The sequence below is a fragment of the Aptenodytes forsteri genome, unplaced genomic scaffold, assembly GCF_000699145.1.
Source record: "Aptenodytes forsteri isolate BGI_AS27 unplaced genomic scaffold, ASM69914v1 Scaffold82, whole genome shotgun sequence".
In the NCBI taxonomy this organism is placed as follows: Eukaryota; Metazoa; Chordata; class Aves; order Sphenisciformes; family Spheniscidae; genus Aptenodytes; species Aptenodytes forsteri.
Window position 1 is genome coordinate 4,353,795 of NW_008795490.1, and position 24,539 is coordinate 4,378,333.

General features: G+C 41.0%; 1 protein-coding gene across 1 annotated transcript in view; it reads left to right on the forward strand.

Moving 5' to 3' along the window:
* Positions 1–24,539, forward strand: part of TIAM2 (T-cell lymphoma invasion and metastasis 2) — a 96,456-nt gene that overhangs the window by 16,134 nt on the left and 55,783 nt on the right. Inside the window, exons 6-11 of the mRNA XM_019472645.1 lie at positions 10,383–10,568; positions 11,807–11,953; positions 15,541–15,603; positions 20,361–20,528; positions 23,188–23,298; positions 23,762–23,840. Coding sequence (XP_019328190.1) covers positions 10,383–10,568; positions 11,807–11,953; positions 15,541–15,603; positions 20,361–20,528; positions 23,188–23,298; positions 23,762–23,840 — 754 coding nt within the window. The remainder of the gene's footprint in view (positions 1–10,382; positions 10,569–11,806; positions 11,954–15,540; positions 15,604–20,360; positions 20,529–23,187; positions 23,299–23,761; positions 23,841–24,539) is intronic.

Sequence of the window (24,539 nt, forward strand, 5' to 3'; positions counted from 1 at the left end):
AGGCAGACAAAACCATGTGCTTCAGTTTGATTTAGCCATGACTAGAAGGCCAGGATCCACTAGGCTTCTTAAAAAGCCCCGTGGGAGTCTAAATGAGAACAAGAAGTAAAGACCGCAGTTTTCCATCCTAGGTGGAAAAGCACTGCCATGAGCGTACCACTGGCAGCCACTGGAGCATTATACTAGTATCAATTCAAAGAAAAGGGGGACACTTAGTCGCTAATAGCACTTCTTGTAACACTCTCTGGTTGCGTGCTGGGAACTTTTTATCTCAGTATAAGCCCAGGCCCATTGCTGCTTAGCTTGGGAGAGCTGACATACTACAGGCTAGATCTTTGCCCGTGGCTGGAGCAGACAACATGTTTGCATCCAAACTTGTGTCTAGGCTAATTTTGTTAAGTTGCAGCAAGAAATGAGCTGAGTCATCAGTTGCCTCCCCCTGAAAATCTGAGTATGGCTTCTGAATGTCTGATGTGTTATTCTGATCATGTTTTCAAGTTATGGTGGTAGGAATGCCTGAATCTTGGCTAAAGCAGCAGCTTAGTCCTGAGGAAGATTCACCACTAAGATTTGTTTTTAAAACAAAAATCGGAACAATCCCCCCAAAATTTAGTGTTCGTGGTGTGTATGTACCTTGGGATTTTAGCCAAGCCATGCCTAAGACAAAAGGTCAGGGCAGATTGATGAGCAGCTAGAACTGTTCATCAGTGAAAATGGTCACCTTATTGACTATACGGTGGTGCATAGACATCAAGCCTTACTCTGCTCTCACTGCCAGCACGTGAACCAGGAATTACTCCAGTGATACCTTATGGAAGTACATCTTGAGGTGTTGACATCTTGCCCATGTCCCCAGTTTTGCAGGCAGCAACTGGCAAAAGATGCTTTAATTAGACATGCTTAGTGTTCAGACAAAGGCTTCACTACCCAGGGCCTCTGGTGTACTGAACTTGTCTAGTAGTTTAGCCAAATAGGTCTGTGGACTGAGGTTGCTGTATCTTTTTTTTTATTAGGCCATTATCAGAAGACATCTGATAATTTGAATTCGTTGACTGGTATTTGAGAGCCCATCCCTACCTGCCTTTTCAGTCAGAGTAGCTATTGCTCTGTCATTACTTTAGGCCGCACATTATAGCCCCTTGAGTAGCAACTGAGGTTTATTTCCTTTGATCCAGTACAGCATAATTATGTTTCTTTGGTTAGTGGAACACTTTTAGTCTCATGAATTTGATGCTTGTAATATTTAAAATTCTTACTGTACTGGTTTGAACTTGACGAAGGGCAGGCTGACTGGTACTGACTTCACTGTCAAGCTCCTGTAGCACACTTCAGTCTGAAGCTATATGAGCAGAGTATAGTGTATAGCAGTAAGCATGCAGGTTTGTGTAGGGATTTGTGGTGCAGATGTTCATAAGCCCTTTGAGTGCTCAGATGTTCATAATTTATTTCCAGGTCATTTTATTTCATGGTCCAGAGCCTAGTGAGGTGAATGGAGGGGGAAAAACGTTAAGCATCCTTTTATTGCCATAGGTTTTGAGACCTAGAAGAATATACAGATTTCTAGAGATGTCTAGTGCTTGTAACATGTGATACACTGAGGAAGAATTGTGATGTATATTAACTTAATTTACCCCTCCCCCCATTAGATACTGATGCTAGTAGTTTATCTAGAGTCAACTGAAGAGTATTAATGCTGCTCTCTTAATATCTGCTAATTAGATGCTCTGTCCTTGAACAATTGCCGTTATTTTCCAGCTCAGTCCCTGGAAGAAGTTGGCTGCATTCTGCTAGAACTGAAATCCATCACTAGGGCTGCAGAAGATTTATTCCTGTTAAGCTTCTGTCTGTGAATGTCTCAAAACATGGAATGAGGGCAAACCAGTGAGACAAAGAGTGAGATGGATCATGTGCAAACATCCATTAGTTAGCAAACAATAAACTTATAATGAGCCTTTTCTCCAGCCTTGATCCCTTTGATCTGTATAAAAACTCTCCTTACAACTGCTGAAGGTTTGTTGGCAAAGTCACTTCAGAGAAAAGTCAATAGATAACTGGGTTTCCTAATCTTTTCATTTAATGTCTCAGAGATGGGCTTTTGCAAAGGAAAAAAAAATCTTGATGTAATTAGTAACGAAGAATTCTTAATATGCTTAGTAAGCTAACAATTCTGAAAAAACATTACTCCTGAGGGAGAAGTTTGCATGTATGTAGCTCAGTTGTTTAGTAACTGTGGTTGTTTAGTTGACTTTTGCCCACTTTAAGTAATAAGAGGGCTATACATTCTGGGTTTGGTTTTGTGTAAATTTGGTGGTGTTTTCATTCATGTGGCAGTTATGATTCCTCCATGCTGAAGTATATTGTATTGCCAGTACTGTAGTTTATAAGCATGCCCTACATCCTGTGCTGGAAAATTTTACTGGTGGTATATTTTGGGAAGTCAGCAGAAATAGTGTGATTGACTTCAGAGGGACCACGATGTTTTTTTTATGTAGAAGGATGAGGCATAGTCTTAATTTCTTTCCACTGGGGAATTATCTAATTAATTATTCCAGTTATCTTGGAAACTGTGATTTCTAAATCCTTTCTCCTTTTCCTTCCTCTTTCTCAGAAAAGCAACCACCCAACCTCAACTTTCTATTTTCTTTCACATCTGTATTGATTAAAACCAATACTTCTCTGCTGAAGACTTAGTAATTCACAGGGCTTTGCAAGCACGCAAAACCTTTTCTTGTTTCACAGTTACCATCACCTGAAAGGCAGTTGCAGTAAGGAAACCTGGACTTCTAAAATAGCTATAGATATTTTAATGTACATACATGTTTCTTTTTGGTGTCCAGCAAATGGGCTGGAGAAGCTCATCTGATACTATCTTTTAAATGTGGTGGATTTGCAGGCTAGCAATTGGTAAAGCTAGTGGTAAACAGAAGAAGTGCAAACAAAAAAATGACAAGGAAAATGTTGGTTTTCTAGAGAAATGATCGTTTTAGAGACTTGATGCTATTGAACTGGTTGAGAAATGTCTTCAGCCTTGTGGCCTAGATCAGGGATTCTCTCTATCTGGGTTTACTGGTCCAATAATAATAATAATAATAGACTTAGTAACTGTTTAAGAGAAAATGGCAGCCCTTCACATAGCTATTGATATCTTTGGGCAGTTTAGAAGAGATCAGTGAAGCATCTGCGAGAGCCAGTGTACGTATAGCAACCAGTCCCAGTAGACCACTGGCAGCATGGCTGGAAATCCCAGCTCTGCACATACTACCTACAGTCACGTGTGTTTATATTACTATATGCAATAAGTATGTTGTGTGGGGTGGTATTCCCCCAGGGTGTAACTTTTCCCCTAAACCAAAGGGAATTAGGATGAAAGGTAGCAAGTTTGAAAATCCCCTGGCACCGAGATGGATTTCAAAGCCTGTGGAGTCACAGTCTTTAAAAAAAATGTTAGTTTTCCTGGCTGTTTAACCTGCTAGAGAAATCACAGTGTTTGCTGTGAATATGGAGCCCTGTCTAACTGCTACTGAAGTTAGTGAAAGGGATTATTAGCATTTTTTTTGGAGCTCTTTTAACAAAATATTGCACATGAAGTCAAAAGTGAGACTGTCTGTGCCTCTAGAACTGGTTTTAATGGGATGGAGAATCTACCTCACAGTGAGGGCACTGGAGCTCTGGGTGTACTTCTTTATGTACTTGGTACGTAAATCATAGAATCACAGAATGGTTTGGGTTGGAAGGGACCTTAAAGATTATCTAGTTCCAACCCCCCTGCCATGGGCAGGGCCACCTTCCACTAGAGCAGGTTGCTCAAAGCCCCATCCAACCTGGTCTTGAACACTTCCAGGGATGGGGCACCCACAGCTTCTCTGGGCAACCTGTTCCAGTGCCTCACCACCCTCACAGTGAAGAATTTCTTCCTTATACCTAATCTAAATCTACCCTCTTTCAGTTTAAAGCCATTACCCCTTTGTTCTATCACTTCATGCCCTTGTAAAAAGTCCCTCTCCAGCTTTCTGTAGGCTCCCTTCAGGTACTGGAAGGCTGCTATAAGGTCTCCCCGGAGCCTTCTCTTCTCCAGGCTGAACAACCCCACCTCTCAGCCTTTTTTCACAGGAGAGGTGCTATTGTGTTGTCTCATTTTAGAACAATAATATGAATAATAGTTTCTTGAAAGCATTCTGGGCTTTTCTCTTCAAATTTTAATATATTAGTATAATCATGTTTTTCAAGCTATTCAGAGGTGTCTGGTGTGATTCATATTTTCTGTGCACATGATACTTAACTTGCTTGTCAGATGGGTTATGAACATAGGTATTTACTTGCAGGCACTGAAATTATGAGGCATTAATGAGAAGAACAGGTGCACACTTGGAGATGATTTTTATGGAAGTTTTCATGTGTGTCCTCCAACTAAAAGTAGTTTATCTGTTGCCATAAAAATCAAAATAAGGGGATCAGTAGGGCAGTGTCCTGTTTACTCTGGGTAATCACTAAATCCATTAGTACCTTTCTTCCCTTCCCTGTGGTGGTCTTTGGCTTTTTACACAGAGCGTATCTTCATTACTGTTTTTGTTTAAAATGTACCTGACACTTTCTCTTTTCTCTCACATTTATAGGAAGGTAACTGGAGTAGTTTGGGGGATTTTATTATTCAGGCTCGAATTTCATGTCTTCATTTTCTTTAAACCATCTGATGAAATATCGTCTGACATTCTGATGAAAACTCCAATAACAACACTCAAAGAGAATCTTTTCAGGGAACTTTGCTAGCACTTGCCAGTTTTGCTGCGTACAAATTAAATGTGAATCACAATATACAGTTATTTTTCTTTCTTCCATATCCTCCTAAACTAGAAAACAATCTCTAAACTTGTTACAACAGATCTTCAGTTTGGGTGGTCTTTGAACTGGCTAGAGCAGAGCTCTGCTTTCTGAGAGATTCAGTACTATTTCTTTTTGGGTGTCACTCTTCAGTGTAGGACGGTCTCTGTCTACATCATTAGCAAAATCCTTCTCTTTTGGTAGTAGCCGGTCACTAAGGAATGAAGTGAGTAGGCAGCCAAGAAAGTTAAGGAAGGTCATCTCCATTCTCCTCACCGCTATAATTACTGTTTTGCAGATGGGTGAATTTCCATCTTTGTTTCACAAAGATTTAGTATAAAATAATGAATAACGAATGAACTGTTACTGAATGTGGAGTTGCATAGCATTATCTCATATGATTAAGCTGGTGGGGGAGCCTGTGCAGGAAGGGCTGGTCTTCTGTGTTTTGGGGAGGGGCAGCTGGATAATAAGATTCACTGGCTTTCTTAATTACATCCCTAGCTATAGACATACAGGTGGTACCGCCAATTTCAATCAGATTACTGACACGAACGTAAATTAGGTACACGTGGGTGCACTTTTGTGCTATCAGTGGTATTGGGAATAAGATTTCCTGTCTGTTTTGGTTAGAAATGATGAAAATTCTGTCCTTCCAAAACAAGCAAAAAGATGGCATTTCTTGTAAAAAAAGCTGTCGTTGTCTTGTTGTTTCAGGAAGTTTTCTTAACCATTTTTTAAGTCACTAGGCAGAATGAAGAATAAAGGGTATTGCTAATGGCACATCATTGTTGTTGTACTCTATTATGGTCCCTTTGTTATTTCTTTGAGCTAAAAGTTATGACAGTATCTCTGTAGTGTCCTTTAAAGTAATGGAATTTCTGGGAGAGTGATGTTTTTGGTTCTTCGAGTTCTCTTTAGGAAGTAATGACAATAAAAATCTCCTCCTTGTCCCCAGAAACCGAGTGACTCATTTATCCAGATGGGTACAGTATGAATTGTGTCTGAGAACCAGGGACTGGAATGCAAAGAGTTTGGTGTTGTTTGTAATGTGGTTGAAAAGCTGGTCATATAAAACAGCAGCAGAAGTTTCTTTTAAATCCACAGAGTTCTCTACATCAGCTTGCAGGGACACTTTCCATCTGGGAAGAAGATGTTGCGTAGGGGAAAATTTCTGAATTTTTACTGCTATAGATAGTGAATTGTGTCAGTGAGGAGCTCATGTTTCTATATGGTATAAAAACTGTTACTAAATCCAAGCAGTTTTAGAGGCTTAAGCACCGAGAGAAGGCCCTCCTCCCTGTGCATCTTTTCTTTTGTGCTACCTTAAAAAGTGCCAAGTGGAAAACTGGTATTTTGTTATCAGTCGAGCTGTGCAGGAAGTTTCTTCCATCCTTCCTCTAGGTCCTTGAAGTATTGCTACTTCAAGTTGATACGGTGTCATTTCTGGCACTGCTTTCCACCATTCGCATACTGGTTTGGGGTTTATTACACTGAGCTCTTCTTACTTTGTACAGAACAGGTATTTGAAAATGAGACAGTCCTTCCCCAGCCCCCCAAAAGACACTGCACTGTACTATAAGAAGGGTGAGGAGCCAGGGACCATCCCTGAGCAACACTGCTGGCGCTGCTTTTGCTGGGACTGTCGGGACCCTGCCTTTTACAGTCTGCAAACCCTAGGCATGTTCTGGTGGAGGTGCCACTAGAAATGTTACCTGCAGAGAGGACTGTATGGCACGTAGGAACTATGGATCCCCATGTCACCTGCTGGAAACCACTGGTCTGTACTGTCTGGTCTCAATGTACTTACCCCTTGCCTTTCTCAAGCTCCCACTTCAGAGTTTACCTATAGAAAACCTAGGAGGGTTATTGAATTAACAGAGACCTGCTTTCGAGCATCTTCCTTTAGCTCATATGTTTGTGTGATTTAAAATGTAATTAATTTACAATTGTTTCGTAGTATCTGAATAGATTTTTCACTAACCTGGAGGAGAATTGGCTATTTATGTTCTGAAAATGATCATTACTGCTAAAGTACTGCCAAAAGTACCGTGGTGATGTTCCTTTGTATGTTAACTCTTAAAAACTCATTCCTGAACTAAGTCTCTGATGCAAAAGCTCGTCCCCTCACTTAGCATTCCCTGCATAATTACTGTCTTGTCCCTGCACCAGGCTTCCTTGCATGAGTTCTCCTGGTGGCCCAGGCTAAATAATTCATGGCCCTAATTCTTAAGACTTCCCACATTTTACTCCTTTCTATCTCTCTGACACAGCCTCCTTTTTCTCTCTACCTTACAGGGATCCTATTAGCCTGAATACATTTATTTGGGTAGCCCCTCCTTGCCTTTCTCCCCGGTGCTCTTATACGACCACTAAACCCAGAAATCCTTGCCTAGCGTTTGCCTGTACTGAGAATGACATCCTCCCTTTCCTCTAGGAAAAGCCTTTAATGCTCTTCGTAGAAATTAACATGGAGGTTTTGAAGCAGTGACTGAGAGAGCATGGTTTTGGATGCCCCGGGTGCTGTAGCCAGCAGTGCAGGCAAGCGCAACAGCTGAGCAGGTCATACGAGGAGTGTTTCACGTGTGCTCGCTTGTTTTGGCGTGCCTCACGTCGGGCCGTATCTTATCTCTTTGCGGACTCGCTTCATGCTGCTATTGGCCTTTGTCACCCATTCCTGCTCTCACAGCAGTCTGGTGCATCCACTTTTTCCTCTTTGCTTTCGAGCATATTTCAAAAGGGCTGTTTTGTCTGTGCATGATGAAGGTAAGTCCTTGAGCCGTTGTTCGGGCAGTCCTCCCACGTGGGGCAGAGATTTGCCTCACACAATAGCAGAATAAGGATTGCAGCAGCTAGTCTGCAGGCTGTAAATTAACTTCATGGACCAGGTCATACTGCACTTTGAAGTTGTTGCTTTTTCATTTGTGTGCTTCCCCCATTTAGTTTTCAAGAATATAAATCTTTAGGAAGAATTATCATAGTTTAAAAGGCTTAGACAAATAGCAGCTGGTATTGGTTCATGGTCTCCAATTGGTTCCAGACATCCCTGGTTTTGATAAGACTACAAGACAATTCCAGAAATTCCCTGCCCACAGCTTTTGCTAATGCCATTAAATGTAACGTTGTGATTACCGATGCTTTTGGAGCCGATTAGCTAGCATCCTGTGTGACTGATAAACACCGTAATTTAATTATTTCTTCAGAATGTCCTCGTGTTGTATCCCACTCCCCCTTCTTAGATTATCTTTATTTTAAAATACAACTTAGTAGAAATGTTTAATGGGGATTTTGAAGAAGGCCTCAGAAACACAAGGATGCCTGTGTTCAGCTTGTGCTCAATGGGGACAGGATGCTCCACTCCAGCAGCGCCCAGAACAAGCCTTGCTCTGTTCCCAAGCTATTCAAAGTTGGCTTGGCTCTGTACCCATGGAGGTGTCATCCCAAAGGGAAAGACTTCACCTGAGCTTGTAGCTTTTGGCTTTGTGAAAAACTGACATCCATGTTTTCATTCTGGTTGGGTGTTGACACAGAGAAGGAGCTTGTCACAAAACCTCCTATTGGAGGTTACGTCCCATGCGTAAAGTACTGGCAAGCAGAAGAATGCTCTGTGAGGAGTGTCTGAGAGCACGAAGAATGCAAAGTAAAGGGCAATGATCAAATAAACACAAGAAAAAAATGACTATTCTTTCTGAGGCACAAAGGATGCATGTTTTGAATGTCTGTGGTGAGAGATTAGATGAGGCGTCTTCATCATGTGTATCTCTCTGTCCTTTTTCTCTGGACTTTTGTGAATTGCTCTCATGATAAGCTTTTGTAAATTCTATCTTTTGCTTTTAATAGCCATTCCTTGAAAGGTTTTTTTTTTTAAGTGTACTGTAAATTTTGCATTTGCAGATGTACAAGATGGTATGTTGTCTTCCCTTTATTCACCCTCCCCACCAGATAAGATTACCTCTTACTTCCAAAAGTATAACCATAACTGATGCCACAGCTTCTGAGCACACGTGTAAGGAAGTCGGAATAGGTAATGTCTCAGTTGTAGTACAAGCCTCAGCACCATTTTGTTAACAGGGCCTTTTTCACCCTTCACCCTTCCATTGCTCACTTCTTAGTTGTTGAAAGTAAGAGGCAAGATTCTTGTTTAGTTCTTGTGATATTTGGCAGCATTATAAGGAAACTGAACTGATTTTGCTTCTAGATGAGCCTGCAGATCATAGTTCACCTGAGATTTTTATTAGATTTATCAGCCTGTTTTCTGAGTCATAAAGGTGCATGTCCCAACCTTGGCTAATCTCAATGTAAGGTGATAATGTCCTGTATGCACAGGGACAGGCAGGGCATGCCGGTGAAAGGTATGAAGTCAATGCACGTTAGAGAAAACGTGATGAACTTTCTCCGCAGCCCTAAACCACCTGTTGGAACAACCAACATGCAGTGATTGGAGCTGACGTTGAAAGATCAGCATTGTCAGGGGATTTTAACGATCTTCAGTACGTGGACTTCGTGTACATTAACCTAATGGACATGCCTTTTCTGCTTTCCCATGTGTGAATGTGCCTACTCTATTAAACACAGCTGCCTTTTTATTTGTACTATTTATTGGTATTAATGTATATTGTACACTGCGGGGCAGATTTTAGCTGCAACTACCAATCTGTAAGTTGGGGAAATGAAAAGCAAAATTTGGCTTTTGTGCAGTGCATAAGAACATGTGTTTGTGTAGATGAGTGTGTATCTACCTAGATCCTTAAAATCTGTCATCTAAGTCTTGATTGAGAACTTTATTTGTCTAGTAAATATTTTAATCTCTACGCTTTCCTAATTTTACATTGAAACTGGATTAAGCTGTCTGTTACATCTGCATGTACCTGTGTTAGATATGGATAAAAATTGCATGAAGGGTGCATATACGTTCTTGCTTTTGGTCCAGTGATTTGTATTGGGCATATATAGCTCATTTTTGCAGTTTGCCTGAGCATAAGCATGTCTTAACCTTAACGTAAGCATGTCAGACAAAGAACTGCACATGCTGGTGTTGCCAATATTGTCTCCCGTTCACAGATAGAGAGGCCACAGGATGATAGTAAAGAATGAGCAGGACCTGTCAGTGTAGCTACTTCACTTTGCGTAGGCATTAGTGTAGCTGTGCAGCTTTGCTTTCAGCCAGCCAGCTATACAATCTAAGCTCATAAAAATGAAGGAAACAAAACTAATCTCCAAAAAAGAGAGAAAGAGAGAAGGGCCGGGGGGGGGGAAGGCTTCATGAACCACAGGGTTGTGTTTTTATGTAACTGCTTTTGTGGCTATCAAACTACCCGAAGTTCATGGTATGTTCATCTTGTCAGTATGCATTTAAGACCACCAGCTTTGTTTTATTTCAAGCCATCTTTTGGGTTGATGTAACACAATATGACTGAATGTGTTTTGGCAGGGAATAACTAATCTAATCCATATACCACCAGATGAAAGTAATTTACTATGGGTTTGTGGAAGAGCTTGAATTTTCAGTGCCGCCCACAAAGACATTTTTCCCCTTTTAATTGTCCCTTTTTGTATCTAAACAGATCCAGCAATGGGAACAGAATCTGGAAAAATTTAACATGGACCTTTTCCGAATGCGATGTTACCTAGCCAGTTTGCAAGGTGGGGAGCTCCCAAACCCAAAGAGCCTTTTGGCTGCTGCCAGTCGTCCTTCAAAATTGGCACTGGGGCGGCTCGGTATTTTCTCCGTCTCATCCTTCCATGCACTGGTAAGTCCGAATGCACTTTTCATGGGTGCGTTACACAAAACCATCATTAATATTGTACTTAGATGTGGAATTGTGCTGGGATAATACATGGCTGCACCCACATGCATTGGCTCAGACAGCCCTGTTCCCTTCTCACCCTTTCTGCCTGTTCCTTGACTGCAAAAAAAAATGTTCTTCCACAGGCACATACTTTGAAACCATGAGGATATGGCCATGACTTTTTTTTGGTCCCCAAAGACTCCAGAATTGGGTACTTCTGACCTATATCTAAAAAAGAAACAAACCAAAATATTCTTCAGGTGTAGATGAGTCATTGCATTGAAATTTTGTCACTACGATTTCACCTCCACTGAGTTCAGAGTTTAAAGTGTATAGGGGCTAAGTCACTTAGAGTGAAAAGAGCCTCACACTGAAATGCCCAAAAGTGATTCAGGTCCCCCTGGGCTGAGCTGATCTTTTTTGGAGGTCCCAGAGGGCTCTATTTTTCAGAAACAGTTTAATACCCTCCTGAAGAGGAAGTATTTTTAGAATAGGCTAAAACTAGAGAGAATCCAAAATTATAAGTAACTTTTTAAGAACTGGGGCCTGTGTTTGCAAAGAAGAATGAGGGAGATCCTCAGCTCCTGTAAGCTGTTGCCACCCTGTCAGCTTTAAGTGAAGTATGGCTGTAGCAGATTCGCCTCTGCTCTTTAACCTTGGCAGGACCGTGAGGCTGGTCTTGGCAGAGAGGGACGGACCACATCTGCTGCGTGAGAAGTCAGTCTGAATAGTAGTCCTGAAAGTCCCATCAGGGAATGTGTTTCTCTCTGCCATTGTTTTTATCTGTGTGGTTTATGTCTTTGCTTGTTAATAACTCAATGCCATAGCACGTTTATCGCCTATGTTTGGCAATTTTGAGGGTCTTTCTTCCTCTAGCAATTTCATATCTGAATGATAGGTTATCATTCTTCTTTGGAGTCTTTTCATTAACTTCTTTTATTGTACAGAGCAATATTTTCTCAGTTCCTCCCTTCCTATGACCTTCTAATTTTGCCCCATGACAAAAAAATTATACTATCACGCCACTGGAATGCCAAAACAAGCATCACTGCTGAGTTTAAAACACTGTCCTTGCATCTTGGCATATTACATTGAGGTGAACTGAAGTAGCTCTCATTTGATGCCTCAAATTGAAATAACTGTCCATGTTTTGCTCTTATGAAAGTGATATAGGAAGGCCTGTCTCTGTGTTTAAATAGATCTGCTCCAGGGATGAAACTGCTCTCAGGAAACGTACCCTATCTCTGTCACAAAGAGTCCGAAATAAGAAGGGTTTATTTTCTTCGCTAAAAGGACTGGACACATTGGCAAGAAAAGGAAAAGAAAAGCGACCTTCCATAACTCAGGTAGATCTTATTTGCTCAGGATAGCATAGAACGGCTTGTTTCTGCTGGGGCTCATCCTGCGAGGTGCTGTTGGTGCACCAACACAGGTGGAGGGTGACGTCTGTCCATGGAATTTGCATTCGCAATTTCAGTAGATGTGGCAGACTTGCAATGGGAACATCACTTGTGAAGAGTATGTATCTAATTTTGGGTTTCTTTGTGAAAAATAAGATCGGTGAATGGGAGGTTTTGACCCAGTAGTTTATTATCAGCAGCACGAGACCATCAGGTTTGAATTTGTAAGAAAACTTGCCTTCTGGCATATCGCAAACTGTTTGGAAGTAGGGTTTCTTTGGAGATAGCCTATATGCACGGTCCTTAACACAGTGTTGTATTGGCTTATGACTGGGACTCTGAAGCACTATTGCAATTTAATGTAGAGTAACACAGGTGAGTCTTCAAGGGAAAAAGAGGAGAAACTGCTGCAAAGACAGCCGTCTTTGGCATGGCCTCTCAAAGCAACACGCCCTGCTTGGAAGTACATTTTAGCCAACAGGAGAAGACTGCTGTCACGCAGGAGGCCAGCTGCAGGTGCAGACAGCTGACTAATAAAGCCGTGCCAGTTTAGACCTGAAGGTCTAAGCTGAAGGCTTGGCGCAGGTTTGATGTGGTGGGGCAGGATGGCCTGGGGAAGAGGGGCTGTGCTCGTGCGTGCCCCCACTGAAGGGCTGCGTTACTGCTAACGAAGCTACAGCATCTCACAGGGTCATTTTCTCCTTGTGAAACTAATGGCCTGTGCACGCATTTAGTGTAAACCCCACAATTCGGGAGTCTGTATTTCTTAATAAAAACACAATTAAATGTGAAACAAAAGTTCGCTGTCTTCTCCCTGACAAAAAGGTAAGTAACAGCAGAGACACTTCCATGACGGTGAGGCAGAAGGTGTAGAGGTGCACCCACGTGCAGAACATTACTATTTTCACTAGCCTTTGCACTGTCTGCTGTTTCTTCTCCAAAGCAGTATTTTGTGCATTGTTGATTAGGTGACTTTGCTCCTGCTGTTCCCTGGCCCTTGTATTTTGATTTTATTAGTCAAAAATCTATGATCGGCACTTGAAAATCAGCTGTTCTTGCATGTCTGGTAATCTGCTTGTGGAATATTTAAACAAGCCTATCTGTACGCATACTGCAATAGTCCCAGACCTGATGCAACAGATTTAATGCTGCAAAATAACACATCAGGATTTTCTGGTCTAGTGGTTTGTATTTTTAATAGGTAAATATCTATGTGTTACACTGGGATTAAGCTTCTTTGGGTGACTGTTACGCATTTTAGCATATCAATCGAGATGTGTTTACATGGTGAAATTGAGTAAGAATAAAACTCAAGTCTGTCTTATGAAAGAGGGAACTGAAGGAGAAATATTCTCCAGGTCATCCTTTTTACATCATTTCCCTGTGTTCCCCAGCAGGTGAGGCCGGTCTGCGAGTATTGCACCTCTATTTCTTTATTAATAAGAGTCCTGAGGGAAGGCATGTTATGCCCCTTAGCTCCGTTCCCAGCGGAGCTGATAGCTCGCACTGTCTTAACTGGGTAGTACGTCCTCCCGTATGCTTTATAGCCTGTGAAGGGGATTCTGTGAAGCTCGGGGACGGGGAATCTTGTTTCCGTGGCAAGGAGAAGAGGCTCCTGCTGCCCTCCCCGTGCTTTTCCGAGTGCGGAGGAGGGAGCCCTGGTGCAGGTGGAGGTGCCCCCGGCACGTCCTCACGGTCCTTATTCCAAACCTTGCAACCAGCTGGCCCAACAAAGTGTTCATTTTCATCCACGACCTAAGGTTCTTGATTTTTTTTTTTTTTTAATTAAACATCCTACAATAAAATTAAGGAAATGTAAATGCTGAGCGTTGCATATGAATAACACCGACCTATGAGTCATACCCATAACAGTGAGGAATTTTTAAGGGCATGGCTTGCAAACTGACCCATGAACCTAGAAGGTGGCTGAAAAGGGAGCCACGTCCTTGCTCAGACTTGTGTGTATGCACATAATTGTATATCAAAATCAGAATAGGCCTGAGGCTGCCTTTCTTATCATCTCTTTCAGCCCACTGGGGAACTGGGTTAAGAAGAGAAGTGGAGCTCGCTTCTCTGCTCATTGTGCTGCTATGTCTGTGTCAAACAATAGGTTAAAAATGTCCTGCTTTCTTGGATTTAATTAAAGTTCATTTGACTAGAGCTGGTATGTTTTAATTTGCCGTACCCTAGCTTCAAAATTAGATGGTATATTCTTGAACATCGTTGTGTCAGAGAAGTTTTTAATTTTATCTTAAGTTTAATTTTATGGTATTAATAAAAAAAAAGGTTCAGAGTTTCTATGCTGGGAGGCTTTCGTAAACGTTAATGAAGTGGCTCAGTCTTTTACAAATCAGTTAATAAAACTGCACTGTAGCAGATGGAGGATGTCTAGGCTCACATTATCCTCAGTTTCTTAAATGCTTATCTGCTTTCTTGTGTCTAAATGATAAACTGTTTTGAGAAATCATAAACAATAAAATACTTTGATTACATCTGTGGGTGAGACAAGGAAGAGGAAGTTCAGAAGTGGTGACCTTTATTTGCATTGGCAGAAACTGGATTTCATATGAAATTTTAAGAGAGAGTTTGTTGTTGTCTTGGATTATCCCAAAAGCTTTTGCTAGCACAAAAAAAAAAAAAAGAAAAGAAAAACTTAAGCAAAAAAAGCTCAGGTGTAAGTTTGATATTGTCCTGATTTGCTGACTGCAGAAGGAGGTAAAAAAATGCTATTTATATTTGCACTTTGGGAGGGTAATGTTATTACCTGCAAATCTCAACATCGTGTATAAACTGTATCGATCTATCCGTGTGTTTATACAACCCTTATCACCAAAATATCTGATTGTATCCATAGCCATTTATTGGATTTTTAAAGATTTCATTAATAAGCCTAACGCCTTTGTGAGATACTAGTAGTTAAGCTTTCAAAACAGATGGGGAATGTAAGTCTCAGTTTCTGCTTTCATCACTTCGAAAGCAGACACAGTAGTCAGCTATTTTCATTACTTAATAGTGCAGGTTTTGGGTCAAGTATGCCTTTAAAGCTAAGCTAAAGTTTCCCATCGATAGTGTCAAGCTAACTGCTTGGTTAGAAGAGATGAAAAACTGTAGGGTAAGAAGGTTTAGAAAACAGCAACAATGATTTGAAATAGTACCTTTAAATCATTATGAGATTTGTAGCTGTACCTAACAGTACCGCGAAGGGTGAAACTGTAACTTTGAGCATAGTGCATGATTTGAAGGTAAATGACCTTAATCTTATTGCTAAACAGTAGATAGGAAAAAACAAGGACATGAATGCTTTTATACATATTTGAATGTGAGTGTGCATGTAGCCTGAAAGAGAAAACTTGCTTAAGTTTTCTTTATAGAGGGAGATTTGTATTTCTTTAATACTTCTTCTAGTCAGAATAAGATATATATTTATTCTTTTTTTTTTCTTTTTTATTTTTTGAAGAATTTACCTAACACAGGTAAGAAATAAAGGGTTTTATTTGTTTAATCTATTTATTTATCTGTAATATTTTTAATAGATTTTTGATTCAGCTGGAGGACATGGATTTGCTAGTGTCCAAAATTCAGCCAACTCTGCTGAGGTAAGATATGCCTGTCCTCGTTTGTTTTCAAATTCCTGAATATATTTCACTAAGTGTATGATGAGGCTGGTTCAGAAACCCCACAGAGCTTCATAAAATGCAGTTAGCGTTAGATGGCAGGATTGTAATTCTGCTAATGAAACCACTTTAACGTAAGTTTCTGAACATGCATGGTAGCCTTTTTTAAAAAAAACTAATAATTTTAAAAAAATCCCTAGAAGCTTCTTCACAACACTAATCCTTACAGCGTATACGCTGTCTGAGAGAGATTTGGAACCGAGCTTGTTTGAAAGCATCCTTCACAGTATGGCAAAACCCAAGGTGTATTTTTTCCCCTTTGCCTACTTCAACAGAAGCTGTATGTTTTGAGTATAAAGGCAAATAAAGTCTAATTAAAGTCTGTGGAGCATACCAGCAGAGAAGTGTGAGTTAATATATAGCTGGAGGTTGCCCAAGTAAAGGAAGAGGAAGTGGCATCCCCTCAACTGCATTACTCAGTAAATAGCTGCGGCTGATTTTTTCCGGTGCCCAGGAGGAGGAGAGCTGCTGCTCACCCCTGCCTGGCATGAGTCATGGTCCCTCTCAGCTCCCGCATCCTCACTGGGGATAGTGTTGCCGTCCCCTGGTCTGGAAGCAAAGCAGGACGCTCCAAAATCCATGATCACATACATGTAGGACCACTGAGTGTTGTCTGTGTACTGCGGGGCTTACACAGACAGAATCCTTCTCCCTCGGTACGCTTGTGCAGGCTCCAAATAAAAAAGTCAAATTAAGTCTTAGGCACAGGGTTTCTGGACTTTGTTTTCTGTATGGTATAGCTGAATTTCTTTAGCAGCAACATGTGCCAGACTCAAAGGGATATTTGTCTTCCCATCTACCCCCTGTGCCTTTTCCTCCTTTGTTCCCTGAACTAGATATTCCCCCGATGCCGTTTAAAACTTGAAAGAAGACTTTAAAAAATCATACTACAGTACTGTTCCCTTTCAGCTGAGTTTGTGTACCAGGTATTAGACAAAAGTCAAAATCTGCATTTAAAATGAAATATTGCTCTTGAAAATGATTAACTATAATGAAGAGCTGTAATGAATCTCGTGAGGAAGGTTTGGACAAAGTTCATCATTTCTCATAGGTTTTTATGTTCGATTTTTGTATCATTATGTGCCACATGGTTCATTTTCTCATCAAGTGCATTCATTTAATGGCTGGGTAGGAAAGAAATATGTAATTATGCAGAAGTTATACCACTGGGAGAGGCATCTCCCACTGACAGCAGCTAATCCTATAATGCTGTTTTGCCTCCTGAAAGTGTCTTAGTTACTTGACCACTTGCTTGTTATGTCCTGGGGTGGGAAAGTATTGAAACCAAATCACTCCTCTCTTTTCAAAATAAATTATAATTATGAGGGATTTCTGGGTGAAACGATCTCCTGTAGAGAACACCTACAATTTCCTCCAGAATGTGCCATTGGGTGTGGTGTGGGATGGCATCCATTTCCCACCTCAGAGACAGCAAACACAATTCGTTCCTGTCCGGTCCTGTTAAAACATGGAAAGGTTTGGTCCCTCCTAAACCTGAGGAGAGGCAGAATCTCTTGGGTGCGCCCCTGAAGGTTTCTCCCGAAGGGCTGTGACACCAGTCCCTCGGTTTAGCACCGATCCCCTCGGGGCTGGGAGGTCGACGGTGCTGCCTTGTGCAATGGGGTCTGCAGTGGGTCTCCTGTACTCTGGCGTAGTAAGTGCATTTGCTCTTCCTGAACCCTTTTGAGGAGACAGAGAAGGGTTTTGAAGGTGCCAGGGAGCAGGCAGAATGAAGTCCTATCCCTTTGGTGCCGTGTTGGGGAAGGGACAAGGTCTGGCTTCTTGACCCAGCTCTTGCAACAGGATTTATGTGTTCTCTGTAGCTGCTGGATAAAAGCAGCCTGCTCCAAATTCGGGCAGGGGCTCACAGGCCCACTCCCTGGGTAGAGGGGACCAGCGTGGGGGCAGTGTCGCTGCAGATTTTGGGCCAAGCTTTTACAAAGCTTAGCAGGGTTGTGTTTCAAGGCTGAAAAAACCCACCCCAATTTTGATGCTGAAGCAAAGCTTTGGAGCTAAACCTTATTTCTAGAAAAACATAATTATTATTATTATTATTATTATTATCATCATCTCAACCTCATTTCTAAAACCTTTTTTTTAATGGGGATTAAATATAGCGTGGGCATTTTTAAGATCCTGACATTTTGATGAATCATACGACAACTCAGAAATGATTCATCATAACTCTGAAAACCGTTACTTTGGCATCAGCCCAGTTTCATTGGCTGATTTCAAATGAAAAACAAAAACAGCATCAAAACTTTTATAAAATGCTACCTGAGGAGTGCAGTGAATGACGAATAGTGAAGTCTGCCAGAGAGGCTGTATGTTCCCTGAAAAGGATGATAAAAACAGAGGCAAATAGTGGGGGGAAATTATGAAGTAACCTATTGGTCCTGCAGCAGCCCTGTGGCACAACGTGTGACAGTCTGCAAATGCTGGCACCTATTTCTGGAAAATTGGATGGGTTGTTATAACTTTATGTGGCAATGAATGAATGAGCTATTGTAGAATTAGTCACTGCAGGCATAACAAGGAAAAAAAAAGTCCCTTTTCATGTCAGATTTTCTGAGATGGAAAATGTGGATGAAGCAACAGTGCCTTGACTGCAGTTAAGGAACGTAGTAATGTTTAATAGAAGAGGCAAATTTATCTCAAGGCGTATGCTTGAGTACCAGTGTACGTGGCAAGGAAAGGAGAGCATCTTACACTGGCTGCAGAACTTTCTGTCCTGTCTTAAAAGCTTCTGGAAGAAGGTGGCCTTAAACCTATTTCTTATCACCATCATCCTCTGTTTTGGGTTGGTTTTGTTTTTATCTCTGGCAATAGTGAGATTTATTTCTGTTGGACAGATTTGAAGAACTACTGTTGCAGTGCAATAAACCATTGTGGTAGTTACAAACCTCTGAGCTGCTGGGAGCATCTCCCTAGCTGAGGCACCGTAGCTTTGGTTTTCCCTGGAGGAAGCCGCCGGAGAATTCAGTCTGACTCATTCCTGCTCAACTCTCGCAGCCTGCTTGCCTTGCCCTTTCTCCTTTCTGTTATTTACACCGTGGAAGGAGGGCAGCGTTCATTCCCAGGCACTTGATTTAGTGCTTCCTGAGAGGACCATGCTTCTATGGGAATTACCTTCTTCAACGACACCAGTGTTATGAGCAGTCTGGAACCACAGCCACCGAGGTGAAACTTCACCTGGTGTAGATTTCATCGCTCCATTAATTGCAGTAGCATAACAGCATTCCTGTTATGTATAGTAGTTGCTGGATTTTAGTAGGATTTCCATGGACCTGTGTTAATTGAAATTTCATTTTCAACTAGTTAAAAGGGACAGTTGAGCAACAGGTATAAGATTCGTGAATGCCATTAATTCATTAATATTATTCTGCCAAAAGCAGTGTTACGCTGACATCAACCCTGTGCCATACTCAGGGTTGGCTGCAACCTGAATTTCTGCGTTGTTTGGTAATTACCTGAGTAAGATTGCTTACTACATAATTTTCACAGCCACAGTTGTTATTTGGAAAAACAAAATAATATTGGTGTCTCTGTTGCTACTGGTAGATTGTTGTCAATAACTGCTGCCTGCAGCAGGGGAAGCAGTCCCTGTGCAGTGACTTTACTGCAACTTTTAATCGCAGTGCACCCCTGGGCTTGTACCCTGCAGAGCCAGGAGTAAGAATTGCATAATCAAGGGCCTTTATGTAGGCAACAACCGCCCCCAACCCAAACAAACAAACAAAAATACAAAGAAAAAGCATTAGGGAGGTAGGCACTCCCGAGAACAGCTCAGGATATCTTAAGACATGTCTTGGGTGGCAGTTCTGCCACTTTGCAGGGTTATTGTCCCTTTCCATTGACTGTGAGGGGAATTGAGGGACCCTATCTGCATAAACTTAAATGCCTTGATGTGGGTATTTGAGTGACGTGCTGAATAGGCAGACCCAAATATATAGGTGACACTCGAAATTCTGAACAGCTCTCAGTGTTTTTCTTCTTGTGTGGCTTCCTTTGAAACGTGTAGCCTGAAGTGCAGTACAAGAGAAAGTGTGAAAATGAAGGGTGAAAAAATGACAGGGAATTTATTCAGGGTGGATGTTGTTATTTGATCAAGCGGAGTGGCTTTGGGACGAGGGTGAATGTGAAGCAAAATGGTAAACAGGCAAATACCCTGTGCTACCTATGAAACAATATGTTCTTAAACTGTAAATAGAATAGGAACACTTTATTCCTGCTTTAGTCCTTTATTATGTTATGGCAAGCCTTGCTCCACAGTGCTCTCTGCTGGAAGTTTACTATATTATCATTTTCTGTCAAAATTACAATAATTCCGCTTTTTTTGCATTTGTCAATTAGGTAAAATTGTAGTAGTCAGTTCTTCTTAAGAATTCATTCGCACTGTGATATAATATCAGGTAGCTACGAGTTAAATCAACAGTTAATATCAGATGAAGGCATAAAAGCCCGTAATGGGAATGCAGAGGAAGTGCAGTCTGTTCTTAAGAAAATCAAGTCTTTGATAGTGAATGAGAGCAGGTAACAGAACTTTGTCCCTGTCTCGCCATGGGGAAATACACAGTACCATGTCTAAGTACATATCCACTGCAAACTGCCAATGTAATTGTACTTTTGGGTTTTTTTGCAACATCCACATATGTTGTACGTTTTTCCCTTGTTTCCAGCAGCAAGTCGATGACTTTTTGAATGTCTACTGCTCAGTGCCAGAGAGCATCCAGAAGGAGAGTGCTTGGGAAACACAAACATATGTTCACTTTTGTGACGGCCAAGGAGTGGCACTGACCCTCAAGCCAGAGCACAGGGTGGAAGATGTTTTGTCTTTGGCATGCAAGGTACTCAGTTTTCATGTACAATTGCACCTTGTTAATAGCTGTGGACTTGAGAAGGAACGTAATATATCAGAGGATGTCTAAATAGTGAGAGCACGATACCAGCATCTCCCTCTCACTGTATTAAGGCACACTGCTCTGTTTCCTTTAGTTGTGTTATTTGTGTATTGTAGCCGAGGTAGCAGGGTTGTGGAAAGGTTTTCAAGAAGCGTTGCTCCAGTCAGCGCACAGTGAATACTTAAAGAGCGGTGACGGCTTGCCAGGTAGTCAGCCCCTGAGAAATCTCAGCACGTGTCCACTCTACGTTGTCATTGCAGCGACCCCAGTTGTTCTGTACAAATTAATCACAGAGGAGTAACGGGGACTGGTTGAGTTAATGCCAGGAGATTAAGACATTTAAGACTGCTGTGACAAAGGCTATGATATATATTTGCTTCTTAAAGGACCCTTTTAAGCTTTTAATTAAATACCAGCTCTACTTGTGAATTTCAAAGAGTGCATTCCCTTCTGAAAGTCAGTGCCAGCAATTTGAGAGGGTTTGCTATAGATCTTGGGACAGAAAACTGGGTCACAGGTTGAGGGTAAAGTAGAAATACCAATTTTAACTACAGACAAAAGACCAGCACCTCTAGAACATCGCAGTGTACCTAGCACCTTTGTCTCCGTATGTGTCAGTGCTTGAATTTAGCTCTAACTTAATGAATCAAGTCACTTAAATTATGCAAACAGGCTTTTTGGAAAAACTAACTTTACTCCCAAGTTCTGTTTTCTGACAACTGGTAAATATAGTTTATTTACTTCACAAATAAAGGGGAAAAACAGGAAAAAAAGGAGTCCTGCTCTGTACAAAATCCAGCTGTAGCTTTTGGCATAGGTTAGTGTGAACTTTCAGGTGAGCTCATTCAACTGGCTTGAAGTTAATGAATTTTGAGGCTTCTAATGGAGGAAAGGACCCAATTTAATGGCTCTTTGCACCTGACAATGTTGTAAACAACAAAAAAAATTATTACAAGTTTCTAAAAATCCAGGGCCAACTATAGTTTTTAAATGAAAATAAGCACAAGATTTAGCCAAGTCACAATGCGTCTCTGTGGCATCACTGAGAATAAATTATCTTCTCATTGCTTTTGCTGGTGGAGACTGAATCCTGGAGAAACAGTTTAATGCCTGGCTTTTTTAAAAATTCACTGTACCTAGTCAGGCTAAAGGGATTGTCTGAGACATTATTTGACCACCAGATGGCACGGTAGAGCTGAAACATTTGGAAGTAGTTACAGTGACATGCACGACCTCTGAAAGGGGAAATAAAATTTATAAACGTAAAATTAAGTTGAAAAGGAAATTCCTTACCTCTCTTACTCCATAATTTCAAAGTATTTGTAATTGTAAAGTTGACTTTTAATTTTTGTTGCCTGTATCGCATGAAAATTTAGTTTTAAATTATTTGATTTTTTTCTTAAATGTTTTTCTGTTTTATTTTTTCTTTCTATTCTGTGTGTAAAGCTTTTCATAAGCATTCTCTAATGCTGAATACTTTCTGCTAATCTGTCCTGGTTCTTTTCCTTCTTACGTTTTCATTCTGCTCTGGTGAGTGTAAGGAATCTTTCTTCTTAACAGAACATGTTTGAATGTTATGTGTATAAGGATAAAGTTCAAAGGGGTTGTTTTTTTTCCCTTCATTCATGCTTTATGGGGTTTATACTTTTCTCATTTCTGTTTTCCATCTGAGGCTTTTGGATAGCACATATAGAAAAAAATGTGCATTTGAATACAATTGTTCAGGATACAGAACACATGCAACTCGTAAACTGTTACACATAATAAAATGTTAAGGTAATTGCTAGTTACTCAGTAGATTTAGATTTTGCAAGCTGCAGAGATGCGTTAAAGAGGTTAAATAACCCTCAGGGATGCAGTCATTCCTCCTCTTTTAGAAATGTTGCTTCCTCCTGTTTTAGAAATGTTGCTCTATTAACATGCTAAAATGAAATGTTTTGTGCAGCAGTCTCACCAGCATCCTGATTTTCAGAGAGAATCCCATCAGGGGCTCAACACTTTTGGGCTAATACCCTTTGGGAATATTCCTATTTCCCTTTGGCTTCCTGTTGAGACAGGATTTTTGCTTTGACCTCACGTGGTGAAAAAAAATAGGTGAAACTCTCTGATCGTAGATGAAACCCAGCAATAAAAATAAAATCCAATAAAGGCAAACCCTTAGGGAACCTGCTTCCCATCCCATCCCCTCTCCTAACAGCCCATACACGCATAGACATTTTCTACATCAGAAGAAAAAGTTGCTCAGCAGAACTGAGTCATTAAAAGTAGTCACAGAAAAAGATGGTTGTGAGTTTAAGTTCAAAAGGACAGAAAACAGTTGTGATATCTTTGGAAATATATAGCAGTGCTCAGTTAATCTAATAGCCAAGACAGTGTTTATGAAAGGATTTGGGAGGATCGTAAGGGAAAATGGAAATTGCACTTGAACCTTCTCTTCTAAGCAATGCAGCTAGTTTTGTTTATACCACAAAAATAGTTAGAAAATGTTGAGGATTGCTTTTGCATGATTTCTAATGACCTTTTTGTATGTGTGTGTCAATTCTTTGTCTTCTGGGATTCTGGAAATAAATAACAAATTCCAAACACCATTCTCTTTATTCCTTAGATGAAACAGCTGGAGCCAAGACACTATGGCCTACAACTCAGAAGACTGGTTGATGAAAATACTGAGTATTGTGCTCCTGAACCATACGAATATATAGTAGACCAGGAAAGTGTGACTCGTTTTAGATAAAGCTCTGTGATGTCTGTAGCAACATTTGGATTATCACCTATAAATATGTGTGATTTAGATCTAAAAGAAGGTTTTAAAGCTGTTCCTGGATTGCATTCTGCCATCCTTATTCACACAGTCCATGCCTATGCAGACATTTGGGTAGCTAGGCACTGCAAACACTCTCTTCAAGAACCGTTTGAAGATTTAAGTGGGGCTTCTGGTACAAAAGCAAAGCGTCAGTCTCTGCTCCAGGCTGGGTTTTCTATCTTTAGCTTACTCTGCATTTAGTCCCACTGATACCGGTGATGCTTGCACAGTAACACAGTTCTCTGTGTAAAGACAGCAAGTTTCGTCTCTTTATTGATGCAAAGAGCATTGTGCTTATTTCTCATGCAGTACCTTTGGGTTTTGATGCTTGCAACTTCAGAATTTGATGACTTCTGTTATTGTTTTTTTCCAACAGGTGTATGATGAAATAGAAATTTGTCCATTAAATGTTTATCACATTCATCTTACGAAGACTGAAAACATAAGTGATTTTGGTAAGCTCTCAGGAATTTTTCTTTTTATTCTTCTCATTGCTTACTTTCTCTCTTCAGGACTTTTCTGTCTCTGAGAGCAGGTAGAGCCATCCTTGATAGCTCGGAGTCTGAGTCTGCAAAAAACTCGAGGCATTATAACAAAGATCCAAACTGGTTGTTTTACACTGGGAAGCACATTTCTTATGTTTGGGAAGGGTCCACTTTCTAATTCTGCTGCGCTGGCCAAATAATTCAAGTGTGGAATCGTAAGAAGACAAATGTCCTTTGCCAGGTTTAATACAATCGGTCTCAGGCCATGGTCAAGGTCTGCCCTTTTCTTTTCTGGTAGTGGGATCCTCTGTTGGCACAGTATCAACAGTGTCCTTTGGTACAAATTCTGACAGGCTTTTTATCCGTGGGAGGTTGTTGTGCCTAGGAATAATTATATACCTTGCAAAGATATGGTGGCGTGGTCCCTCTGGCGTGGTCGACACGCCAGAGGGATGGGATGCCATCCAGAGGGACCTGGACAAGCTGGAGAAGTGGGCCTGTGTGAACCTCATGAGGTTTAACAAGGCCAAGTGCAAGGTCCTGCACCTGGGTCGGGGCAACCCCTGGTATCAATACAGGCTGGGGGATGAAGGGATTGAGAGCAGCCCTGCCGAGAAGGACTTGGGGGTACTGGTGGATGAAAAGCTGGACATGAGCCAGCAATGGGCG